The 22,601-nt window shown below is 36.6% G+C and overlaps 3 protein-coding genes across 6 annotated transcripts in view; 1 reads left to right on the top strand and 2 right to left on the bottom strand.

Moving 5' to 3' along the window:
* Positions 1-536, top strand: part of a (arc) — a 232,804-nt gene extending 232,268 nt beyond the window's left edge. For 2 of the 3 annotated variants that reach the window (XM_067771209.1, XM_067771206.1), the window contains one exon: positions 59-535. In XM_067771209.1, the coding sequence (XP_067627310.1) occupies positions 59-89 (31 nt within the window). In that variant the 3' untranslated portion in view covers positions 90-535. Of the gene's footprint in view, positions 1-58 lie in introns of all 3 variants that reach the window. The other variant, XM_067771210.1, reaches the window with a different exon arrangement.
* A 2,384-nt stretch (positions 537-2,920) lies between these two features.
* On the bottom strand, positions 2,921-7,509 carry LOC137246275 (protein mahjong-like). The gene is made up of 5 exons (XM_067777383.1): positions 7,426-7,509; positions 4,446-5,654; positions 4,260-4,380; positions 4,100-4,197; positions 2,921-3,825 (listed from the first exon to the last, which is right to left on the bottom strand). Exons 2-5 carry the CDS (start codon positions 5,592-5,594, stop codon positions 3,259-3,261), a joined length of 1,935 nt encoding a protein of 644 aa, XP_067633484.1. The 5' UTR covers positions 5,595-5,654; positions 7,426-7,509; the 3' UTR covers positions 2,921-3,258.
* Positions 7,510-10,261: 2,752 nt separating this feature from the next.
* On the bottom strand, positions 10,262-21,041 carry mahj (LisH and WD40 domain-containing protein mahjong). Of its 2 annotated transcripts, XM_067771212.1 has the most exons (12): positions 20,206-21,039; positions 16,903-17,053; positions 15,976-16,842; positions 15,644-15,916; positions 15,192-15,571; positions 14,901-15,123; positions 13,292-14,836; positions 13,106-13,226; positions 12,946-13,043; positions 12,231-12,602; positions 11,500-11,557; positions 10,262-11,439 (listed from the first exon to the last, which is right to left on the bottom strand). In XM_067771212.1, the coding sequence occupies exons 1-12, from the start codon at positions 20,697-20,699 to the stop codon at positions 11,159-11,161; spliced, it is 4,863 nt and encodes a 1,620-aa protein (XP_067627313.1). In that variant the 5' UTR covers positions 20,700-21,039; the 3' UTR covers positions 10,262-11,158. The 2 variants fall into 2 exon arrangements, with proteins under 2 accessions (XP_067627313.1, XP_067627312.1); XM_067771211.1 differs by having other exon boundaries at positions 11,349-11,439; positions 11,500-12,602; positions 20,206-21,041.
* Positions 21,042-22,601: the final 1,560 nt, after the last annotated feature.

A 22,601-nucleotide genomic window follows, 5' to 3' on the forward strand; every position in this document is an offset into this window, starting at 1 on the left:
TTTTCGATTTTGGGATTAGCTTTGTAACCTTATAAATTATTACTATAAATTCGTTTAGGCTACAGAAAGCCAAATCAATGAGCGCATAAAAAGAATTGGTAACTATCAAAAGGCATACTTGTAGATTATATTACAAAAATCAAGACTACTAGAGTATGTTGCAGACAAAGCCGAGATTGAACCATGTTTGAGCTAAGTCCCTGACTATACAATTTAATATGTATTTAGTAAGTTATTGCTATTTATATACAAAATGTAATATTTAATTTGTCATTTAACTGTAGTTAATGTTTTATGCTATTACAATATTTAAGAATTGACTTGTTAAAAAATTGTGTTAAGTGTTATGAAATAAGAATAAAATAAATGTAATAAAAAATTGTAGTAGAGTGGATAACCTATTTATCAAATGATTTCAATTTAAAAGCATGTATATAAATTATTATTAAAAATTATTAACTAAATTTGTTTCGACATTTTCAATAAAAGAAATTAAGATAAGAAATATTTACAATTAAAATTTGAGTAATAATTGCTTAAAGCGGAATAAATTACTTTTTGATCAGAAAGAAATAGAACAAGACAAGTCATCGCATACTTTGGTAAAGAAAGGTAAAATTAATGCTATCATGAAGTAAGACAGGTTGAAAAAAGGACGGCTTTTCGTAATTAGTTAGTCATCAGCCTCGTAGTTTAATACGTTATTGAACGATTGTAAACACCGTTTTTTGTTCCGTATTTTGAAATTTTCAAAACAGTTTTGGCAGGTAACTCCAATATAAAGAAATCAGCCGTACACATTTCGTATTTATTTACATACAATATATAATTTTATTTTGACATTCTTTATCTTTTTTTATTTTAAAGATCTTACAAAAAAATGCAGTAATAAGTTGACGCGTGAGCGCATTCATTACAATTACAATTGTTGAATTGAAATAAGTATTACTACGCATCTTATATAATTAGTTATGTTTTTAAACAAACAAATATAATATAGTGTGATTGAGAAAATAATCTAGTCTAATAAAAACAGTAAACTATAGAAAGGAAAGGAAAAAGTTTAGCCAACAATATTATTCTGTAGTTTTGTGAGCTCATTTTCAGGGTGAAACATGGTCTTAAAACTAAATTAAATTTAAATTTCGAATGAACAAACTGTGTTGCCTAAAGTTGCAAGCCATTTTTTTTTCTAATTTTAGACTTCATTATATTTTAACAGAATCTAAAAACGAAGCACAGTTTTCGCTTTGCTTTATTATTACTAGTGTATTCTGCAGTTAAACCTGATCACTACTACCTGTACATTAACAATTTTGGTACGGACTTAAAACTAAATTTGTTTCTTTTTGAAAATGAGTCCATATCTGAAACGGATTCTAACAGCTACCACTCTATTTTTTCTTTCAATTGGTTTTATTTTCTGTATAAAGAGCCTTAAAATGAAGGCATAACATTATTATAAGTCAAAGAAATTCGGCTTAATTTATTTAACTGCGCTGTTAATATATGTAGTTTATCTTTCAATCCTTTGAGTTGTTTTTGAATTCGTTTTTATTGTTCGATGAACAAAAATAAGGTCTTTCGTGCTCTCTTTTACATAGATACAACAAATTACTCCAGAAGGCCTAAATGAATTTCCTGCCGTTTTGATTAAGTGATAATTAGAATCGACAAATAAATATGTTAAAAGTCTTTAAATAGGACGAAAACGTATTCTTGCAAATTCTTGCAACTCATCTTCCGACGAGGATGATTCTTGCGGTGCTTGCTCGTTCTCACCATCCTCGTTGTCTTCGCCCGTGAATGATTCAACATCTACCCAACCATCGCCGTCGTCATCATTATCATCTCCGCCGTTATCGTCACTATCATCACTATCCCCATCCTCGTCATCGTCGTCGTCGCCGTCTGCGTCTGAACGTCTACGCCGTCGGCGTTGAAAACGAATACGGCCGTTTTCACTGATGTCGAAAACTGAAAATGTTGTATGTCTTGGTATGTTAAGTTATTTACATATATATATCCGAACCGTCCTCATCAGACTCGGGTTCTTCATCATCTTCCTGAAAGCAAAGACAACCAATTACTCATTATAGCATCCTTCAGGTCTAATGCTGATAAACCAGCCCCAGCGCCTACGTCGGCGCGCACAGCGTTGCCAATTACAGTCATAATTCCGGCGCCACCACCTCTGTTGTTACGATAATTGCGGAAAGCATTACCCGCACCTCCTCTATTTGTTAATGTTGGTGCTAATCTTGCGCTGTGAGCGCCGCCAGCGGCACTGGGGCCGTGGCGCAGCTTGACCATTGCTACCGCGACCGATCACTACACCGACGCCGCCATTGCCACTGGCGGCTGCGGGCAACGCTGAGCTTCGAAAGCTCACGATGATTTCTTCACCACCGCCGCCGCTGCCGCCGATGTGTCGCCGACTTGCGTCGATGTCTATATTAACAGAAACAATATAATAGGGAGACATTGCATAGACGAAAAATAGTGTAAGGCAAGCTTCACAAAATTCTAGTAGGTCACATTCACCACGTACCACAGCAGAATTTGTTAAACTACCACTGTCTGTATTTGTTATTTAATAATTATTTGTACACTTTTTATTCAGCTAATGTGTTCAGAATTTTAACTTTTACTCACTAAAACTCCAATCAGTGTATTTCTGTGCTTAAATTATGTTAAAAATTGTGTTAAAGTTTTTGGTGTGGTGAAAGTGACCTACTAGAATTTTTTTACGCTCCGCTGCTTTCCACCGAAGTTCGCGCATGCAATATCTTTATACTCCAAAATTTTTGATATTAATTTCTCGTATGCGTCCGAAACGACGTATGTCATCAGCATTATCAAAAATTTTGGAATATAAAGATATGCATGCGCGAACTTCGGTGGAAAGCAGCGGAGCGTAACAAAATTCTAGTAGGTCACTTTCACCACGCCAAAAACTTTAACACAATTTTTAACATAATTTAAGCACAGAAATACACTGATTGGAGTTTTAGTGAGTAAAAGTTAAAATTCTGAACACATTAGCTGAATAAAAAGTGTACAAATAATTATTAAATAACAAATACAGACAGTGGTAGTTTAACAAATTCTGCTGTGGTAAGTGGTGAATGTGGCCTACTAGAATTTTGTGAAGCTTGCCTCACACTATTTTTCGTCTATGCAATGTCTCTCTATTATATCGTTTCTGGCATTACGACGGTTGTTGTCAACGTTATCGGCGTTACGGTTGTTTTGGTTTCAGCCAAGGGCATCGCCAGCACGATCACCTTCACCTCCACCTCTACCACCGCCATTGTCATTGACATTCTCAATACCGCTATTATCATCATCAACATAATCATTAGCGCCTGCAAAGCCGGCAGCGCGACCTGTGCTGTTGCTATCGTCATTGCCGACGCTAATACCTATGCCCGATGTTTCACCATGACGAACCTCTTCTTGATTTTCAACCTTCTTCATGCCCACAGCATAAATTTTAACAAAGGTTTCTGGTCTTGAATCGAGCGCTGGCTGATTTTCCACCAACGCAATAAGACTACCATTATCATTGATGCTCATATCATATATGCCACCACGCACATCAATTGTAGATATCGAAGAATAGTCGTAGGCATCCAGCACATTAAAACTTGTTTCGCATGCAGGTAATTCTTCTAGTGCGTCGATGCATTCATTCGATGCATCAGCATCGTAACTATATATAACGCGCATTGGTGAAAACTTAAGGAAGCATTGATCAAGAACGAAAACGGTCTGCAAGAGATGGAAGGTGCGCAGATCCCAAACTTCGGTATTGGAAATAATCTACAAATAAAATAAATTAAATTGTAATTGGACTTATACGTAAGTAAAGTATGGTTGTGGTCGAGTCGCCGTGGCAGTGTTACTATTTATGACGAAACAATGCCTTCCGTATGCTAAATAAAGTGTTACCAATCTGTTGCTCATCACAAACAAAACAAAAATCAAATAAGCAGTATTAAAATTTTTACTTTGTCATCAGCTGAGTAAAAGCAATCAAGTAACATTGCAGCAGTACTATGTATTTTCGGGCGGCTCGAACACACCCTATAAGTACCTCTAATCCGTTAGGATGAAAAACACCTGAGATACAGTGATTTAATTTAATGAATTTGTGAATTTCCTTGCCCGAACGTACATCCCACAAAACGCCATCTTCAAATAAATTTTAAATAAATAGTTGGTCAAGTTAGTTCATTATTGTAATTAGCTCTTACCAGACAATATGAGTTCATCAGTGGGGCAAAACGTAGCCCGATTCTTTACATATATATTCCTAAGCGTAGGAGTAAATGTTGAAATCTTATTGCCCGACTCAATGTCATAAATGACAGCGCACTGTCAAGGTATTGTAAGAAATTAAAACTATAAAAAATAAGGATTTAAATAATTTGTAAACTTACATCATGTTGTGTGCCCAATACTTTATCCTGGGTCAAATTGTTGAACTCACAATAGATATCATCGCCAAAGCTCAGTTTTGTTGCAAACTCATTATTTTGAATGGACCAAAGTACACTTAATGGTGACCGACAAGAGCTAGACGTCAACACCAGATTACCAGGACGATTTGAAATTATGGAGTGCACCACATAACTGTGACACACCGATGAGAATACTTCGTTGCCAGTTGAGAGATTGAATGCTTTCACTTCGCCGCGATGAGTGCCGACAAGCAAATGTTTAGAGGCAGACACTATTTCACAAGTCGAAAATTGTGAAGATGGAAAGTCACTAGAACGCACTGAACTCCATGGCGCAAAATTCGAATGCACATAACGGCGATCCAAACGTGCTGTATTGTAGCCTGCCTGTGCTTTAAAAATACGTGCTGTTAAATTCAAATTATTTCCGCCATGCACCCGATTTGGTTTTGGGTCAGGACACTTGTGTGGTGTAAATAAGTCGAACTGTGGGCATGTCGTCATCGGATTGTTACACAAAGCATGCTGGTTGGTGAGATATTCCGTAACAATGGTGCCGAGTGTAATACCTGTCTGATTATTGTGTTGAAGTGGAGATGAGGCGGCGCTTTCAGAGCACACGTCTTCTGGCAGTGATGATATTTGTTTTTGCATTGAACGCTGAGCATTAGCAAATGCCGCATTACTGCTAACGGTTGGAGCAGCTGATGTTTGTTTCTCGGACTTTTTTACTAATTTGATAGGTGTCACACTATTGCTGCTACTGCTGGTCGGCAGCTCCTCCATAGTAAAACTATTATTAAGCTGTTGTTGCTGATCATTCGTTGGGCCATTCGCCATGCTATTAATAGCATTGTTAACATCTTGCATACGGCTGCGTAAACGTTGCCGTAGTGATGATGATGAGGGCATGACTTCGTAATCAAATGGTGATTGATGGAAGCTTTTCGTAGTGTTTGAGGAAGTTTGAGGCAAACCAGCTTCTTTTTGTAGCGTTTTTGCCGTTTGTAAAAGACCTTTAGATTCTAAATGGTCATGTATGAGCTGATATAATTGTTGTTCATTATATTGGATTTTAGTTTGCGCTATCACATTCGCCTTATGAATGTTAGCAAGTAAGGGATCCATTTTGTTGGAAATTGGTTTAGTTTTTCCCGACACACGTTCAACTAATTCTAGAGCATATTTCTGGAATAAGACATGCTCAGCCCGTTTGCATATAAATGTATATAAATTATTATTAAAAAGTATTAACTAAATTTGTTTCGACATTTTCAATAAAAGAAATTAAGATAAGAAATATTTACAATTAAAATTTGAGTAATAATTGCTTAAAGCGGAATAAATTACTTTTTGATCAGAAAGAAATAGAACAAGACAAGTCATCGCATACTTTGGTAAAGAAAGGTAATATGAATGCTATCATGAAGTAAGACAGGTTGAAAAAAGGACGGCTTTCCGTTCTCTAGGTCAACTTCTCATTTGTGCTTCATACATTCCGCCGTCCAGCCCAGAAAGTATTTATAAGGCTCATGTAAATAATATCTTAAATATTAAGCGAAGTTTAGGAGAAACGCAGCTATGTGTACTGGGGGATTTTAATTTAAGTAATGTTAGCTGGATCTCTCTTGAAAACAATCTCTATTTAACTCCTACTAATATTAATAGCTCTTATGAATCGTATCTTATTGATAATTTTGGAGGGGTTGGTTTATCTCTAATTAATAGTTTCCATAATTCTTTACATCGCACTCTTGACTTAATTTTTGTAACTAATAATATTAGTTTTGTTATCTCGGAACCTGCGTCTTCAATTTCCCCACCAAACTTGCATCACCTGCCCTTAAAGCTTGAAATTCAGTTCTTTGAGTATTTCTGTATTCCTACATCAAATATGAAAACATCGTTCAATTTTCGAAGATGTGATTTTAATCGTTTAAATTCTGCTTTACGTGGAGTTGATTGGGATGCTATGCTTGGCGAAAATGAAGTTGGAAAGTCTTTCAATGTATTTAAAAATGAAATTCATAAGATTTGCGAAAAAATCGTGCCGGTATATAAAAATAAAATTTATAAATCTCCCTGGTACAATAGTGAGCTCAAACATCTAAAAAATTTGAGAAACAAGTTCTTTAAAAAATATAAGTTTACTAATCAGCGTCGATTTTATGATTTGTTTATTGTTTATAAGAAAAAATTTAACAATCTTAATAAGTCTTTATATGCTAAGTACGTCAGAAATTTTGAGGTAAACATCAAGAGCAATCCGAAGAACTTTTGGAATTACATTAACTCCATGAAGAGCGTATCTAGCATACCGAAATCAGTAAGCTACAATAATATTACTGCCAACTCTGTGGAAGATACAGAAAACCTACACAAGTTAATTAAGTCTCCCTCCGCTAATAATTTTGGGTCACTTACTCTCACTGAGGCAGACATAGTTGAGGGGATTAAAAAACTTAAAAATTCCTCCAGAACTGATGTTGACAATCTTTCAGTTATTCTATTGAATAATTGTCCTTCGCTAGTACGACCGTTAATGATTATATTCAATAAATCATTGGCATCGGGTATTTTTATTGATGACTGGAAACAAGCATCCGCCACTCCCATTTTTAAATTTGACAACAAAAGTAACTGTTCTAATTACAGGGCTATTTCCAAATTGTCTACAACTTCAAAGCTTTTCGAATGTGTTGTCAATGACAAGCTTTACTTTAGTATTAAACACCTGATTTGCGCCAATCAACATGGTTTTGTCCCGGCCAGATCCACATTAACGAACCTCGCTGTGTTTTCTGAGGATTGCTACCCGGCATTTAGGCGGGGTTTTCAGGTTGATACAATATACCTAGACTTCTCCAAGGCATTCGATAAAATTTCTCATAAAATTTTAATTGCGAAATTAGCTTGTTATGGGTTCCACTCTACGTTCCTACAGTGGATTAAATCTTACCTGCACAACAGAAGTAATGTTGTAAATATTGACGGCGTTTATTCGAAACGATTTTGGGCCACCTCTGGAGTGCCCCAGGGCAGTATTCTGGGCCCTTTACTATTTATCTTGTTCATTAATTATTTTTGTTGTTTACGGCCTTTGAATTATAACTTTTTAAATCAAATCGAGCTCTAGGCCAAATAATTGTATATTCTTAATAAAACACAATACGTGAATTTTTGATATACAATTATATTATTAAATTTGTCGATATTTCGACTTCAGTCGGACTTGAAGTCATCATCAGGACTAGGTACGAAAAGAACAAACATACATATTAAAATCATAAAAATACACATTTGCACAAGTACAGAACTTACATTGTTGAATGCAATATGTAAACTAGTGTAACAAAAATATAAGTTTACGAACAGTGCAAAGCAAATAAAAATAAAATGTAAATAACACAAAGCCGTTATCATAAACAAAAATTGAACATAAGCAGAAAGTTATTTAATGAGTATTGAGCGCCGCTCAAGTGATATCAGATGCAGCCTGCAGGTGAACTCTTTGGTAAACAGTGGGAGAAACCTACGGCCAGAAATTTTATCAACAGAGTTCTCTCCATCAGCGATGCAGTTTATCATAAAGAAAACATTAAAGTAATAATAAATGTTCTAGAAAATAATGAATTTCCCACACGCAAAATAAAAAAAATTTATAAGAGATTATTATAAGAAACCCACTGCGAGGAAAAATTCCGAAAATAATAAAATATATAAATCGACTACATATGTGTCAGGCCTGTCCAACAAAATAAAATATTCAAATATTTATGACAAAGAGAAATGTAATTTAGCCTTAACCTACAATAATACGTTGCGACAAATTTTCAGTAATACCAAGAGCAGAATAGATAAATATGAGAAATCGGACTTGATATATAAAATTCTATGTAATGGTGACGGGTCCCACGTATGCGACAAAGTATATGTGGGGACTACTAAATCGAAACTAAAAACGAGGATTTTCGGGCATAAAACGAATATTAAAAATCGCAACAACCCTAATGATGGCAAAACGGCGCTAACACAGCATTGCAGAGAAACTGGACACTCTCCCAATTTAGAAAATGTAGAAATTCTACAACAAGAGAGGAATTACAACAAACGCTACATATTAGAGATGCTGCACATCATAAACACACCCAGCGACAAATGCATGAACTTCAAATCTGATACAATTGGTATTGCCTCTGCCTTTAGGCAGCTGATCAACAACAACAACAATAATAGATAAGAGCATCTCCCACTGTTTACCAAAGAGTTCCCCTGCAGGCTGCAGCTGATATCACTTGAGCGGCGCTCAATACTCATTAAATAACTTTCTGCTTATATTCAATTTTTGTTTATGATAACGGCTTTGTGTTATTTACATTTTATTTTTATTTGCTTTGCACTGTTCGTAAACTTATATTTTTGTTACACTAGTTGACATATTGCATTCAACAATGTAAGTTCTGTACTTGTACAAATGTGTATTTTTATGATTTTAATATGTATGTTTGTTCTTTTCGTACCTAGTCCTGATGATGACTTCAGACTGAAGTCGAAATATCGACAAATTTAATAATATAATTGTGTATCAAAAATTCGCGTATTGTGTTTTATTAAGAATATACAATTATTTGACCTAGAGCTCGATTTGGTTTAAAAACTTGTTCATTAATGACATTAGCTCTTGCTTCTCATCTACCAAATTTCTGCTTTATGCTGATGATCTCAAGATCTATTCTGAGATCAGTTGTTATAATGATGTCGTTGTTCTTCAATCTGAGATTAATAAGCTTTATATCTGGTGTGTTAAGAACCGTCTCTTCCTTAATATAAGTAAGTGCCACACTGTGACGTACGGTAAACTGCTGAGGCCACTTCATACCTCTTATCATATTGCAGAAACCTTTCTTCGTACGACTCTTGAAGTTAAAGACTTGGGGGTATAGTTCGACTCAAAGTTTAATTTTAACACTCACGTCAGCTTCACAATTTCTAAGGCGCTTTCAATGCTTGCTTTTTTCAGACGGCATTCCGCAAACTTCTCTGACCCCTACACACTCAAAGTTTTATATACGTCCTTTGTGCGGTCCAAACTTGAGTATGCGGCTTTCATTTGGCGGTCCTACCACGCAGTTCACATCAACCGCCTGGAGCAGGTTCAAAAAATCTTTATGCGCTTCGCTCTTATTTCATTACGTTTCTCTGAACCGATCCCGTCTTATGAGTCTCGATGCCAACTAATATCCTTACTATCCCTAAACAGTCGCAGAATTCTTTTGGCCTCGTTGTTCATTTTCGATCTTTTCACGGGCAAAATTGACTGCGCGCTGCTTCTTGAAAGACTATGTTTAAATACTCCCTGTAGAAACCTCCGCCACTTTGAAATTTTTTTCATAGGGCTGAGTAGAACTGTTTATAACTCAAAAGCGCCTATTAACAGAGCCCTATCAGTAATTAATTGCTTCTCAAGTGTTTTGGATATTGATTTCTCCGACTCAAAATACGCTTTTCAACTTAAACTAAAAAATTACTTAATATGTAATAATATAAATTCTTTCTGCTAGTGTTCTCCATAGCTTATTATAAGCTGGTCTCTGTAATTTAGTCATAAGTGTCTGTAATAAACATTTGTTACTAGACTAAATAAATAAATAAATAAATAAATAATTAGTTAGTCATCAGCCTCGTAGTTTAATACGTTATTGAACGATTGTAAACACCGTTTTTTGTTCCGTATTTTGAAATTTTCAAAACAGTTTTGGCAGGTAACTCCAATATAAAGAAATCAGCCGTACACATTTCGTATTTATTTACATACAATATATAATTTTATTTTGACATTCTTTATCTTTTTTTATTTTAAAGATCTTACAAAAAAATGCAGTAATAAGTTGACGCGTGAGCGCATTCATTACAATTACAATTGTTGCATTGAAATAAGTATTACTACGCATCTTATATAATTAGTTATGTTTTTAAACAAACAAATATAATATAGTGTGATTGAGAAAATAATCTAGTCTAATAAAAACAGTAAACTATAGAAAGGAAAGGAAAAAGTTTAGCCAACAATATTATTCTGTAGTTTTGTGAGCTCATTTTCAGGGTGAAACATGCTCTTAAAACTAAATTAAATTTAAATTTCGAATGAACAAACTGTGTTGCCTAAAGTTGCAAGCCATTTTTTTTTCTAATTTTAGACTTCATTATATTTTAACAGAATCTAAAAACGAAGCACAGTTTTCGCTTTGCTTTATTATTACTAGTGTATTCTGCAGTTAAACCTGATCACTACTACCTGTACATTAACAATTTTGGTACGGACTTAAAACTAAATTTGTTTCTTTTTGAAAATGAGTCCATATCTGAAACGGATTCTAACAGCTACCACTCTATTTTTTCTTTCAATTGGTTTTATTTTCTGTATAAAGAGCCTTAAAATGAAGGCATAACATTATTATAAGTCAAAGAAATTCGGCTTAATTTATTTAACTGCGCTGTTAATATATGTAGTTTATCTTTCAATCCTTTGAGTTGTTTTTGAATTCGTTTTTATTGTTCGACGAACAAAAATAAGGTCTTTCATGCTCTCTTTTACATAGATACAACAAATTACTCCAGAAGGCCTAAATGAATTTCCTGTCGTTTTGATTAAGTGATAATTAGAATCGACAAATAACATATGTTAAAAGCCTTTAAATAGGACGAAAACGTATTCTTGCAAATTCTTGCAACTCATCTTCCGACGAGGATGATTCTTGCGGTGCTTGCTCGTTCTCACCATCCTCGTTGTCTTCGCCCGTGGATGATTCAACATCTACCCAACCATCGCCGTCGTCATCATTATCATCTCCGCCGTTATCGTCACTATCATCACTATCCCCGTCCTCGTCATCGTCGTCGTCGCCGTCTGCGTCTGAACGTCTACGCCGACGGCGTTGAAAACGAATACGGCCGTTTTCACTGATGTCGAAAACTGAAAAAAAGTTGTATGTCTTGGTATGTTAAGTTATTTACATATGTAATTGAAACTTACTGTCTGTTGTATCGCTATCCGAACCGTCCTCATCAGACTCGGGTTCTTCATCATCTTCCTGAAAGCAAAGACAACCAATTACTCATTATAGCATCCATCAGGTCTAATGCTGATAAACCAGCCCCAGCGCCTACGTCGGCGCGCACAGCGTTGCCATTTACAGTCATAATTCCGGCGCCACCACCTCTGTTGTTACGATAATTGCGGAAAGCATTACCCGCACCTCCTCTATGTGTTAATGTGGGTGCTAATCTTGCGCTGTGAGCGCCGCCAGCGGCACTGGGGCGTGGCGCAGCTTGACCATTGCTACCGCGACCGATCACTACACCGACGCCGCCATTGCCACTGGCGGCTGCGGGCAACGCTGAGCTTCGAAAGCTTACGATGATTTCTTCACCACCGCCGCCGCTGCCGCCGATGTGTCGCCGACTTGCGTCGATGTCTATATTAATTTCTCGTATGCGTCCGAAACGACGTATGTCATCAGCATTACGACGGTTGTTGTCAACGTTATCGGCGTTACGGTTGTTTTGGTTTCGGCCAAGGGCATCGCCAGCACGATCACCTTCACCTCCACCTCTACCACCGCCATTGTCATTGACATTCTCAATACCGTTATTATCATCATCAACATAATCATTAGCGCCTGCAAAGCCGGCAGCGCGACCTGTGCTGTTGCTATCGTCATTGCCGACGCTAATACCTATGCCCGATGTTTCACCATGACGAACCTCTTCTTGATTTTCAACCTTCTTCATGCCCACAGCATAAATTTTAACAAACGTTTCTGGTCTTGAATCGAACGCTGGCTGATTTTCCACCAACGCAATAAGACTACCATTATCATTGATGCTCATATCATATATGCCACGACGCACATCAATTGTAGATATCGAAGAATAGTCGTAGGCATCCAGCACCTTAAAACTTGTTTCGCATGCAGGTAATTCTTCTAGTGCGTCGATGCGTTCATCCGATGCATCAGCATTGTAACTATATATAACGCGCATTGGTGAAAATTTAAGAAAGCATTGATCAAGAACGGGAACGGTCTGCAAGAGATGGAAGGTGCGCAGATCCCAAACTTCGGTATTGGAAATAATCTACAAATAAAATAAATTAAATCGTAGATGGACTTATACGTAAATAAAGTATGGTTGTGGTCGAGTCGCCGTGGCAGTGTTAATATTTATGACTAAACAACGCCTTCCGTATGCTAAATAAAGTGTTACCAATCTGTTGCCGGCCATAACCGTTTAGACGGTTAAGCGCCAATTAAGTAAGTAAGTAATCTGTTGCTCATCCCAAACAAAACAAAAATCAAATAAGCAGTATTAAAATTTTTACTTTGTCATCAGCTGAGTAAAAGCAATAGACTCTCTCAATCAAGTAACATTGCAGCAGTACTATGTATTTTCGGGCGGCTCGAACACACCCTATAAGTACCTCTAAGCCGTTAGGATGGAAAACACCTGAGAGACATTGATTTAATTTATCGAATTTGTGAATTTCCTTGCCCGAACGTACATCCCACAAAACGCCATCTTCAAGTAAATTTTAAATAAATAGTTGGTCAAATTAGTTTATTATTGTAATTAGCTCTTACCAGACAATATGAGCTCATCAGTGGGGCAAAACGTAGCCCGATTCTTTACATATTGATTCCCAAGCGTAGGAGTAAATGTTGAAAGCTTATTGCCCGACTCAATGTCATAAATGATAGCGCACTGTCAAGGTATTGTAAGAAATTAAAACTATAAAAAATAAGGATTTAAATAATTTGTAAACTTACATCATTTTGTGTGCCCAATATTTTATCCTGGGTCAAATTGTTGAACTCACAATAGTAATCATCGCCGAAGCTCAGTTTTGTTGCAAACTCATTATTTTGAATGGACCAAAGTACACTTAGTGGTGACCGCCAAGAGCAAGACGTTAACACCAGATTACCAGGACGATTTGAAATTATGGAGTCCACCACATAACTGTGACACACCGATGAGAATACTTCGTTGCCAGTTGAGAGATTGAATGCTTTCACTTCGCCGCGATGAGTGCCGACAAGCAAAAGTTTAGAGGCAGACACTATTTCACAAGTCGAAAATTGTAAAGATGGAAAGTCACTAGAACGCACCGAACGCCATGGCGCAAAATTCGAATGCACATAACGGCGATCCAAACGTGCTGTATTATAGCCTGCCTGTGCTTTAAAAATACGTGCTGTTAAATTCAAATTATTTCCGCCATGCACCCGATTTGGTTTTGGGTCAGGACACTTGTGTGGTGTAAATAAGTCGAACTGTGGGCATGTCGTCATCGGATTGTTACACAAAGCATGCTGGTTGGTGAGATATTCCGTAACAATGGTGCCGAGTGTAATACCTGTCTGATTACTGTGTTGAAGTGGAGATGAGGCGCCGCTTTCAGAGCACACGTCTTCTGGCAGTGATGATATTTGTTTTTGCATTGAACGCTGAGCATTAGCAAATGCCACAGCATTACTGCCAACGGTTGGAGCAGCTGATGTTTGTTTCTCGGACTTTTTTACTAATTTGATAGGTGTTACACTATTGCTGCTACTGCTGGTTGGCAGCTCCTCCATAGTAAAACTATTATTAAGCTGTTGTTGCTGATCATTCGTTGGGCCATTCGCCATGCTATTAATAGCATTGTTAACATCTTGCATACGGCTGCGTAAACGTTGCCGTAGTGATGATGATGAGGGCATGACTTTGTAATCAAATGGTGATTGATGGAAGCTTTTCGTAGTGTTTGAGGAAGTTTGAGGCAAACCAGCTTCTTTTTGTAGCGTTTTTGCCGTTTGTAAAAGACCTTTAGATTCTAAATGGTCATGTATGAGCTGATATAATTGTTGTTCATTATATTGGATTTTAGTTTGCGCTATCACATTCGCCTTATGAATGTTAGCAAGTGAGGGATCCATTTTGTTGGAAATTGGTTTAGTTTTTCCCGACACACGTTCAACTAATTCTAGAGCATATTTCTGGAATAAGACATGCTCAGCCCGTTTTTCTTGTAGTATTGGATCACGCATCAGAGTTTGAATTTGTCCGCTAGCAAATAATGTCAATTTGCCGACGATTTGGCGAACACGTTCTGAACGCGCAAGACCAGCTAACGCACGACACGCCATACCGCGAATGCAATCCGCATCGGTGATTGGGGCTTTTATTTGCATCAGAGACAATAATATAATTATACCATTGTTAGAGCACACAGATTCCCATACTTTCTCTATCAACTCTTCGCAATAGGAGTTCTTTTGCTTAGTACGTTTTGATGAATTAAAGACCTTTATTACACTATTCGGGTCCTTCTGCAATTTAAAGTAAAACAATTAAAAAAATGTTGTTTATAATTTCATATACACATTCGCTTACTCTCGACAAAGGCGCACAAACACAATGAACTAATACTGCTAAAGCTGATTTTTGGACATCCGCATCGGCTGTAATATCGCCTGAAGCAGCAGCTAAAATGAAATAAATTCCTGAAGCGCCCACACTATCCGGTATATCCAATCGTTCACAATAAACTAGAAATACCCGCGGTATTACACAACAAATAGACAAAACATCCAGTGCTGAGCGCACTATTTCCGATCTAATTGTGTTGAAACAAATTTTTAATAGTATGCGATTATTCCTTTAAATGTATATAACTTATTTTACCTGACGCTATTATTCCAATCATACGAAAGCGCTATTATTTTTAAAAGGAGCGTAATGCCACTCACTTTCAGTAATTTATCCACGGGTGCCCAATGTGCACGCATAGAAGTATTCTCTTGTAACATTCGTACTTGCTCGCTTATCTGTTCCAGACTAGCTTTCGCCGCTTTAGATACAATATTTTGTGAGAATTCTGTTGTTAATAAACATTGTTGGCGCATGAAATTGTTATATTTATAAAAGAGATGGCTCTCCATATAACGCTTAAGTGCAACACACACATGCCGTACCAGTTGCCGTGAGGCGCACTCCAAATCGTCGTTAACTGGATTCTCATCGTCCTCATTATTTGAAGGATTCAATATTTTTAATATAGAAATCTAATGTATTAAAAAGAAAAAAACTTTAGAAAATCATTTTCTGGTTTCAGTGGGAAACGTTAAAATACATACAACATTGTATAATTTGCGTAGACCATCCTGTGAGTCGAACTCATCCAAAATTACTTTAAACTGAAAGCTTAAACCAAAAAACATGGTGGCGTGGCAAACACCCGAATCGTATGACCGCTCCATTAGCCAGAGCGCATAATGAACTAACTCAACGATGACAGATCGAGGCATACTGCAAATGCGCTCCATAGCTTCTTCACAGTAGGCGAGGTAGTACAGTGTTATAGCGACGCCTGTAGCAGCAATGCTCGGGCGTGGTACTTTGAGTAGCAACTGAAATTAATGAATTAAAATTAGCATAATCTATTCGGTACAGTTTCAAAAAGTTTTACCTCCAAACCACCATGCGCAATAAATTCCAATGCGAACTTTTTATGACATAGTAGAGAAGCAAGATATTTTAAAGCTTCAAACCCCAAACATGTATCGCGCCTATCTAATTTCTCCAAATAACCAAATATCAATTGCATAGCTCGGTTTTCAAAAACCAAACCCAAGTAGTCTTGATGATTGCCAAGTGCAGTGAGGTAACGCAGCATTAGTGTTTGACTGGATTCATGGGTGGGTGGATGTAAGGGAATATACATTTTTTTATAAAAACTTGATCCACTTCCTTGAGGTAAAGCATCGCGACTATTTTCAATTATTGCTGACATGTTTGAATTGGAACAGTGTGTATCTAAAGCAGTTTTCGAGTTTGATGGTGCCGCATCCTCTGTTACTGGAGAAACTTTTGTATGATCATCCCTTTGCGGGGATGATAGCGCTGCACCATCGTTAATTAGCCAAGGAGGCACCAATTGTTCAAATGAATTATCCGCTAAACTAGGCAATTTTGTGGAAGTAGAAACTGATTGATCAGGAAATGTGTGATATATGGCTTGCAGCATATGTAATCGTTTTAGAATTTTGGGTATTAGACGTGTATTGCTTTCTCTGAATGAGACAGCAATTTCGGTTACTTCCATTGCTGCAGCTAAAAAACCCACCGCATAACTTTGCAAAGGTTCAATACTAAAATCTGCCCAACCGAATATTCTATGAATGAGATGCTCGCATTCACCTTGAAAAACGGCTGATGTTTCCAAACCCGGTGAAATCACCAAAATAAGACGGCAGGTTAGAATATTAAGTTCTAGTGAGCTTTTTTGGATGTTTTGCCGAGTGAAGAAGTTGTCGCGTAAATAATCGTTTACAAGCTAAAATAAATAGCTCTTATTTAGAAAATGTGATAGAATTAATTTTATTAGCTAGGGTACCTTATTCATGAAGACATCTTTTCGGAAGAGTTGTTTCAGCAGCACACCAAATTGACACTTTGGGTCCGTACGGTAGGGATGGCGATCTTCAAAAGGGTCATGGTCTTTACGCATATAAATATCCTTTTCCTTTTCAAAAATTTCAACCAATCTAAAAAGGCAAAATTTAAAGAATTAAAATTGTGTATGGTTTCAGGGATTGCGAAAATGCATTATGTTAATTTTTAGGAAGCGAATGCAAACATCAAAAAATCAAAAAATAACATAGTTTAAAATAAAATAATTTAAAAAAAATGTTTAAGTTATACGGTTTTATTGAAAACAATACTTACATTAAGTAGTAATAATACTAAAAGATAGAAAATAATTAGGTAGGTCCTAGGTACTAGTCATCACACTCCTCATCAATCTAGGGCGTTGATCAGACAATTAAATAAAAGCGTTGGACGCGCCTAATTTCTATTGATAGTCATAAGTAAGACCAACTGAACCTTAATCAGGTTATGCTACGCCACATATTTTTAGAAACTTCACGCGCCCAACGCTTTTATTTAATTGTCTTGAACAGACCTACACGACCTAGATTGATGAGTGTGATGACTAGTACCTAGAACCTACATAATTATTTTCTATCTTTTAGTATTATTATTACTTAATGTAAGTATTGCTTTCAATAAAACCGTTTAACTTTAATTTTATTTTTTTATTATACTGAAATTTCACTAGCAAAATTTGAATTTATGTGCTCCAAAGTATTATGACGTCACTTCTACCGCGAAATGATTTTTTTACACAAATTTCACTAACAAAATTTGAACTTATGTGCTCCAAAGTATTTTGGTGTCACCTCTACCGGACTGTACATAATATGTGTTCAAAGAGCCAAATCGGACAGATAAGTACGAGTGTTTTGAATATCTCAATTTTTGCGACACCTAGCGTGTTTTTTTTTTACTAAAGCGGTTTCTATTTCTGTATTGCAAATATGATTTCCAAATATAAGCCAAATCGGACCACAAATACGATTTTTGTGAATATCTCGATCCATGCGCCACCTAGCGGCGATTTTTTTCATAAGTCGCTTTCTATTCTTGTATGTATCATGTGTTCCAAATATGAGTGAAATCGGACCACAAATACGATTTTTGTGAATATCTCGATTCATGCGCCACCTAGCGGCGATTTTTTTCATGTCTCTCCTATTCTTGTATGTATTATGTGTTCCAAATATAAGCGAAATCGGACCACAAATACGATTTTTGTGAATATCTCGATTCTTGCGCCACCTAGCGGCGATTTTTTTTTCATAGGTCGCTTTCTATTCTTGTATGTATCATGTGTTCCAAATATGAGTGAAATCAGACCACAAATACGATTTTGTTGAATATCTCGATCCATGCGCTTAGCGGCGATTTTTTTTCATAGGTCGCTTATTATTCTTGTATGTATTATGTGATCCAAATATGAGTCAAATCGAACCACAAATACAATTTTTGTGAATATCTCGATCCATGTGCCTAGCGGCGATTTTTTTTCATAGGTCGCTTATTATTTTTGTATGTATTATGTGTTCCAAATAAGAGCCAAATCCGACCACAAATACGATTTTTGTGAATATCGTGATCCTTGCGCCACCTTGCGGCGAGTTTTTTCATAGGTCGATTTGTCGGTTAAACATATTCAATTGTTTCCTGAGGATGATCTCAGAATGAGATCGAAATATCGACCAAATAAAATTGAGATATAAAAATTTAAACTGTGTTTCAATTTTTTAAACTGCCTCGAGCTCATTAAAATTTAATAAATTATAATATTTGAAGGCAAATAAAAATATTTTTAAAATGTATGTATTATGTTTTCCAAATATGAGCCAAATCGGATCACAAATACGATTTTTGTGAATATCTCGATCCATGCGCCTAGCGGCGATTTTTTTTCATAGGTCGCTTTCTATTCTTGTATGTATTATGTGTTCCAAATATGAGCCAAATCGGACCACAAATACGATTTTTGTGAATTTTTTCGGTCCTTGCTCCACCTAGCGGCAATTTTTTTCATAGGTCGCTTTCTATTCTTGTATGTATTATGTGTTCCAAATATGAGCCAAATCGGACCACAAATACGATTTTTGTGAATATTTCGATCCTTCCGCCACCTAGCGGCGATTTTCTCTTCTTCCAAGTTTCAAGCTTGTAGCTTATCGGGAAGTTACTTAAATTTTATTTACAAAATTCGCGCTGGCCGTGCAGCCTGTCAAGTCAACCTAAATAAAACCGTTTAAAAACTAAACAATACGCCGTATCAAGGAGGTTAGCAATGTCGAAAAAGTGGGCGTGGTTATAGTCCGATATCATTCATTTCAAATAGCGATTTGAGATGAGTGCCCAGGAAGTTACATACAAAATTTCATTAAGATACCTCAAAATTTACTCAAATTATCGTGTTTCGGACAGACGGATAGACGGACGCACATGGCTAAATTATTTTCTTTTTTCGCCCAGATCTTTTTGATATATAGAAGTCAATATCTATCTCGATTAGTTTAGCCGTTACGGGGTACCGTTATGCGAAACAAATTAATATACTCTGAGCTCTGCTCAGCTGAGCATTGTGGATAATATATACACAATGCAGCTGAGTATAAAAATACATTAAATTGAAGGCAATGTTTAGAATACGGTGTACCATCTAATTTTTAACAAAAATTGTCAAAAATTACATCCAAAACACTTGTCCTGACCTCCAATTTGAGAAATTTGAAAGATGCTCTGCGCAAATTAATTTCCACACCCAAACCGGTGTTGTAGCCGCCCAGAGTTATTTTCTTAATAGCTGGGAAGGCCGCCAGTGTGAAAAGGTGTGCGGTGCAAAAAATATATGGATCAGACACCCGATTTCTGACCACCTCGGAGTCATTTTCGAGCTTTTTTTTTTTTTTTTTTGTTTACAAATATATCTTTTGACTTATTTTCCGCTTTCTAATGCTTAATATGGAGGTCAAAAAACGTCTTTTGATACCTATATCGATCATTTTTAATAAGAATCAGGTAGCGCATCGTCGATAGACACACTATCGAAAGGAATTATAAATATAAATTGTGGTTAATTGCTGAATTCGCAATTTATGATAACAAATACAATACAACAATAACAACCACATGTCTACACACTTTCTAGAAAAGCCGAAATCGAAAAAATACACCCCACAATGCTGACGATAACTTTTTGCGAAGCAAGATCAACAAAAAAAACCTGTTTCCTATTTGTTGCCCTACCGCACATACTTTGCATGTATGTATGTACCTTTTCAACACGGGTACTGGATCGAAGCCGGAACGTGTATGCTTTGCTTCCCAAAATTGCAATACTTGTGCCATATCTTTAGTATCAAAATTCGGTTCTTCATCTTCGAATCCATAAAAAGGATCCGCATCGGCTGGGGCAGCTGCGCCCGCATCAGCATTCTCTCCACCAGCCTCTTCAGCATTTTCTTCACCAGCCCCTTCAGCATTCTCTGCGCCACCAATATTCGCTTCTTCAATGGCGGGGCCGTTCGACCCATCCTCTTCTGCATCAATCATCTCCGTATCTGTATCAGCATGCGCTTCAAGCGTTGGCTGTTCTTCATCGCCGTTGATACCTCCTTCAGTCTCATTTGAAAGTTGATCGTGCGGCGTGGAATTTTCTATAGGTGCTGCTGCTGCTTCTGCATTTGATGTTGTTGGTTGCACTTCGTCATCTAGCATTTCTGCGTCACCTTGCTGATGGTCAACTGGTTCCACGTTGGTGGGCGGCATTTATTGCCAATCCTTTTGGCCTTGTTACAACTTGTTCCTAACCTTACAAACTTTTCCACAATGTTCAGCGTAGAACGGAAATTTTCTTTCACTTCGGGTGTAGTTATTGTTGGTATTCACCCCTTTCAATCTTTCTCGTAATAGTTATCGAAGCTCTTTCAAGGTTAAACGGATGTTTGCACATTTAAAAATTCTTCTACAGGATCTTTCTTTTTGCTATTTTACACTTATTAACATTTAACATAACATAAAACCTGGTAAAACATCATATTAAATATGTTTCACGCAAATGAAACTCCGCCGAACCGATCAGAAAGAAAATGCACGCGCTTTTTTCCCAGCTGTCAAATATCAACTCCGCCAGTGCTTCCGCTAAGATAAAAACCTTTTTAAATTCATAATGAACCCATCCCAACAAGAGCGCTACCAGCATGGCGGAACGATTAAAGTAGTAGGCACGATCAAAGAAATACCAAAAAAATAAATAAAAATTCAGTTCTTAGTTTTTTTCAAATCGACGACTAATGTAAAAATACAGAGCAGGAATTTGAAGTGTCAAATTTTTTTAAAAAGTTACGAATCAGCCTCCAGTGAACACAATTAATATTGGTACGTTTGCATGTTTTCTTCGGTTATGTGCACATGAGCTCATGAGCCAACTGTCAAACGGAATAATTATCCCTAAATTTTAAAAACACACTATCTCAGAAAACATTTGAATAAGGTCTATTTAAGAATTTTTCTTTTTTTCAAAACCGACCTATCTGATTCTTAAATTGCCTCTTAAAATGTTAGGTTAACAAACGTATAAGGGTAAAATACTTGCCACATTTAGATGTGCCTAAGCAACTAACACATGTTACAATGTAAATACCCGTCGCACAAAAGTTTCCTTTAATATTTTCTTTTATATAAATCCGTATTAGGAAAAAGTTGACAATTTATATATTATCCGTCTCGAACTTCTTCTCTTGTGATTGAATCATAAAGTACAACAATTACAAAAATTTCCAACTTTATACACGTGTACACCATCAATTAAAACAGCTGACTAATCCTTCACCAAACTCGAGGCCATTTGAAAGTCAGATTATATGTATTGTCACGTACACGTATTGTTTGGCTCCTTGGGGTACCCGGACTAGCTCAGTATAAGAGGGGCAGTGGTCCTCAACCCTAACACCAAGGAGTCGTACGGACGCATATTTATTCCCTTCATCATCCATCCTATCAGCCTCACACACATCTCACCTCAGGAAGCCCGCCCTACCTTGGACCACTCGTTTCATGCACCCTAACTTTAGCGGTCTCCCTCTAGTCATGCTCCGTCCCCTCCACTTACCTCTTCACCACGCCATCTTCACCTCCCGCCCAAAAAGTGCTTAACTCCGCATTTCAACTCTTAACAACAAACTCAAAATATATTGAAATCATAAAAAGAATTACAATGAATCATAATGAAAAAAATCTAGTCTTATTATTTAGGCTAAACAAAAAAAAAATGTTTCACTATGATGAAACGTCCTGCCAATCATTCAACACAATAAAAAAAACGAGGACAAAAAAAATTTAATTTTAAGATTTTACTCGGTTAAGGGTAATGGATCCTACCTAATCGAGCTCTCTTAGTTGGTTTTACCCCTACCTATGTAGGTAAATATGTATGAGATTTTAAGAATTTCTCAAAAAAAAATGTTCTATATTAATGTTACTTATGGGCAGAATCGCTTACCATATATAGGACAACGATACAATACACCTAACCTGATCACAATAACTTTCTTAACAATTAATTTCAGCTTAACAAAAAACAAGAAAATTGGTCACTCTAATGTGACTGCTTTGCTCGCTTGCAAACACGCAGATAGCTACACTTTAATTGGCAAGTCCAACAACCCGCAC

The sequence above is a fragment of the Eurosta solidaginis genome, chromosome 3 (assembly GCF_040869045.1).
Source record: "Eurosta solidaginis isolate ZX-2024a chromosome 3, ASM4086904v1, whole genome shotgun sequence".
Taxonomy (NCBI): domain Eukaryota; kingdom Metazoa; phylum Arthropoda; class Insecta; order Diptera; family Tephritidae; genus Eurosta; species Eurosta solidaginis.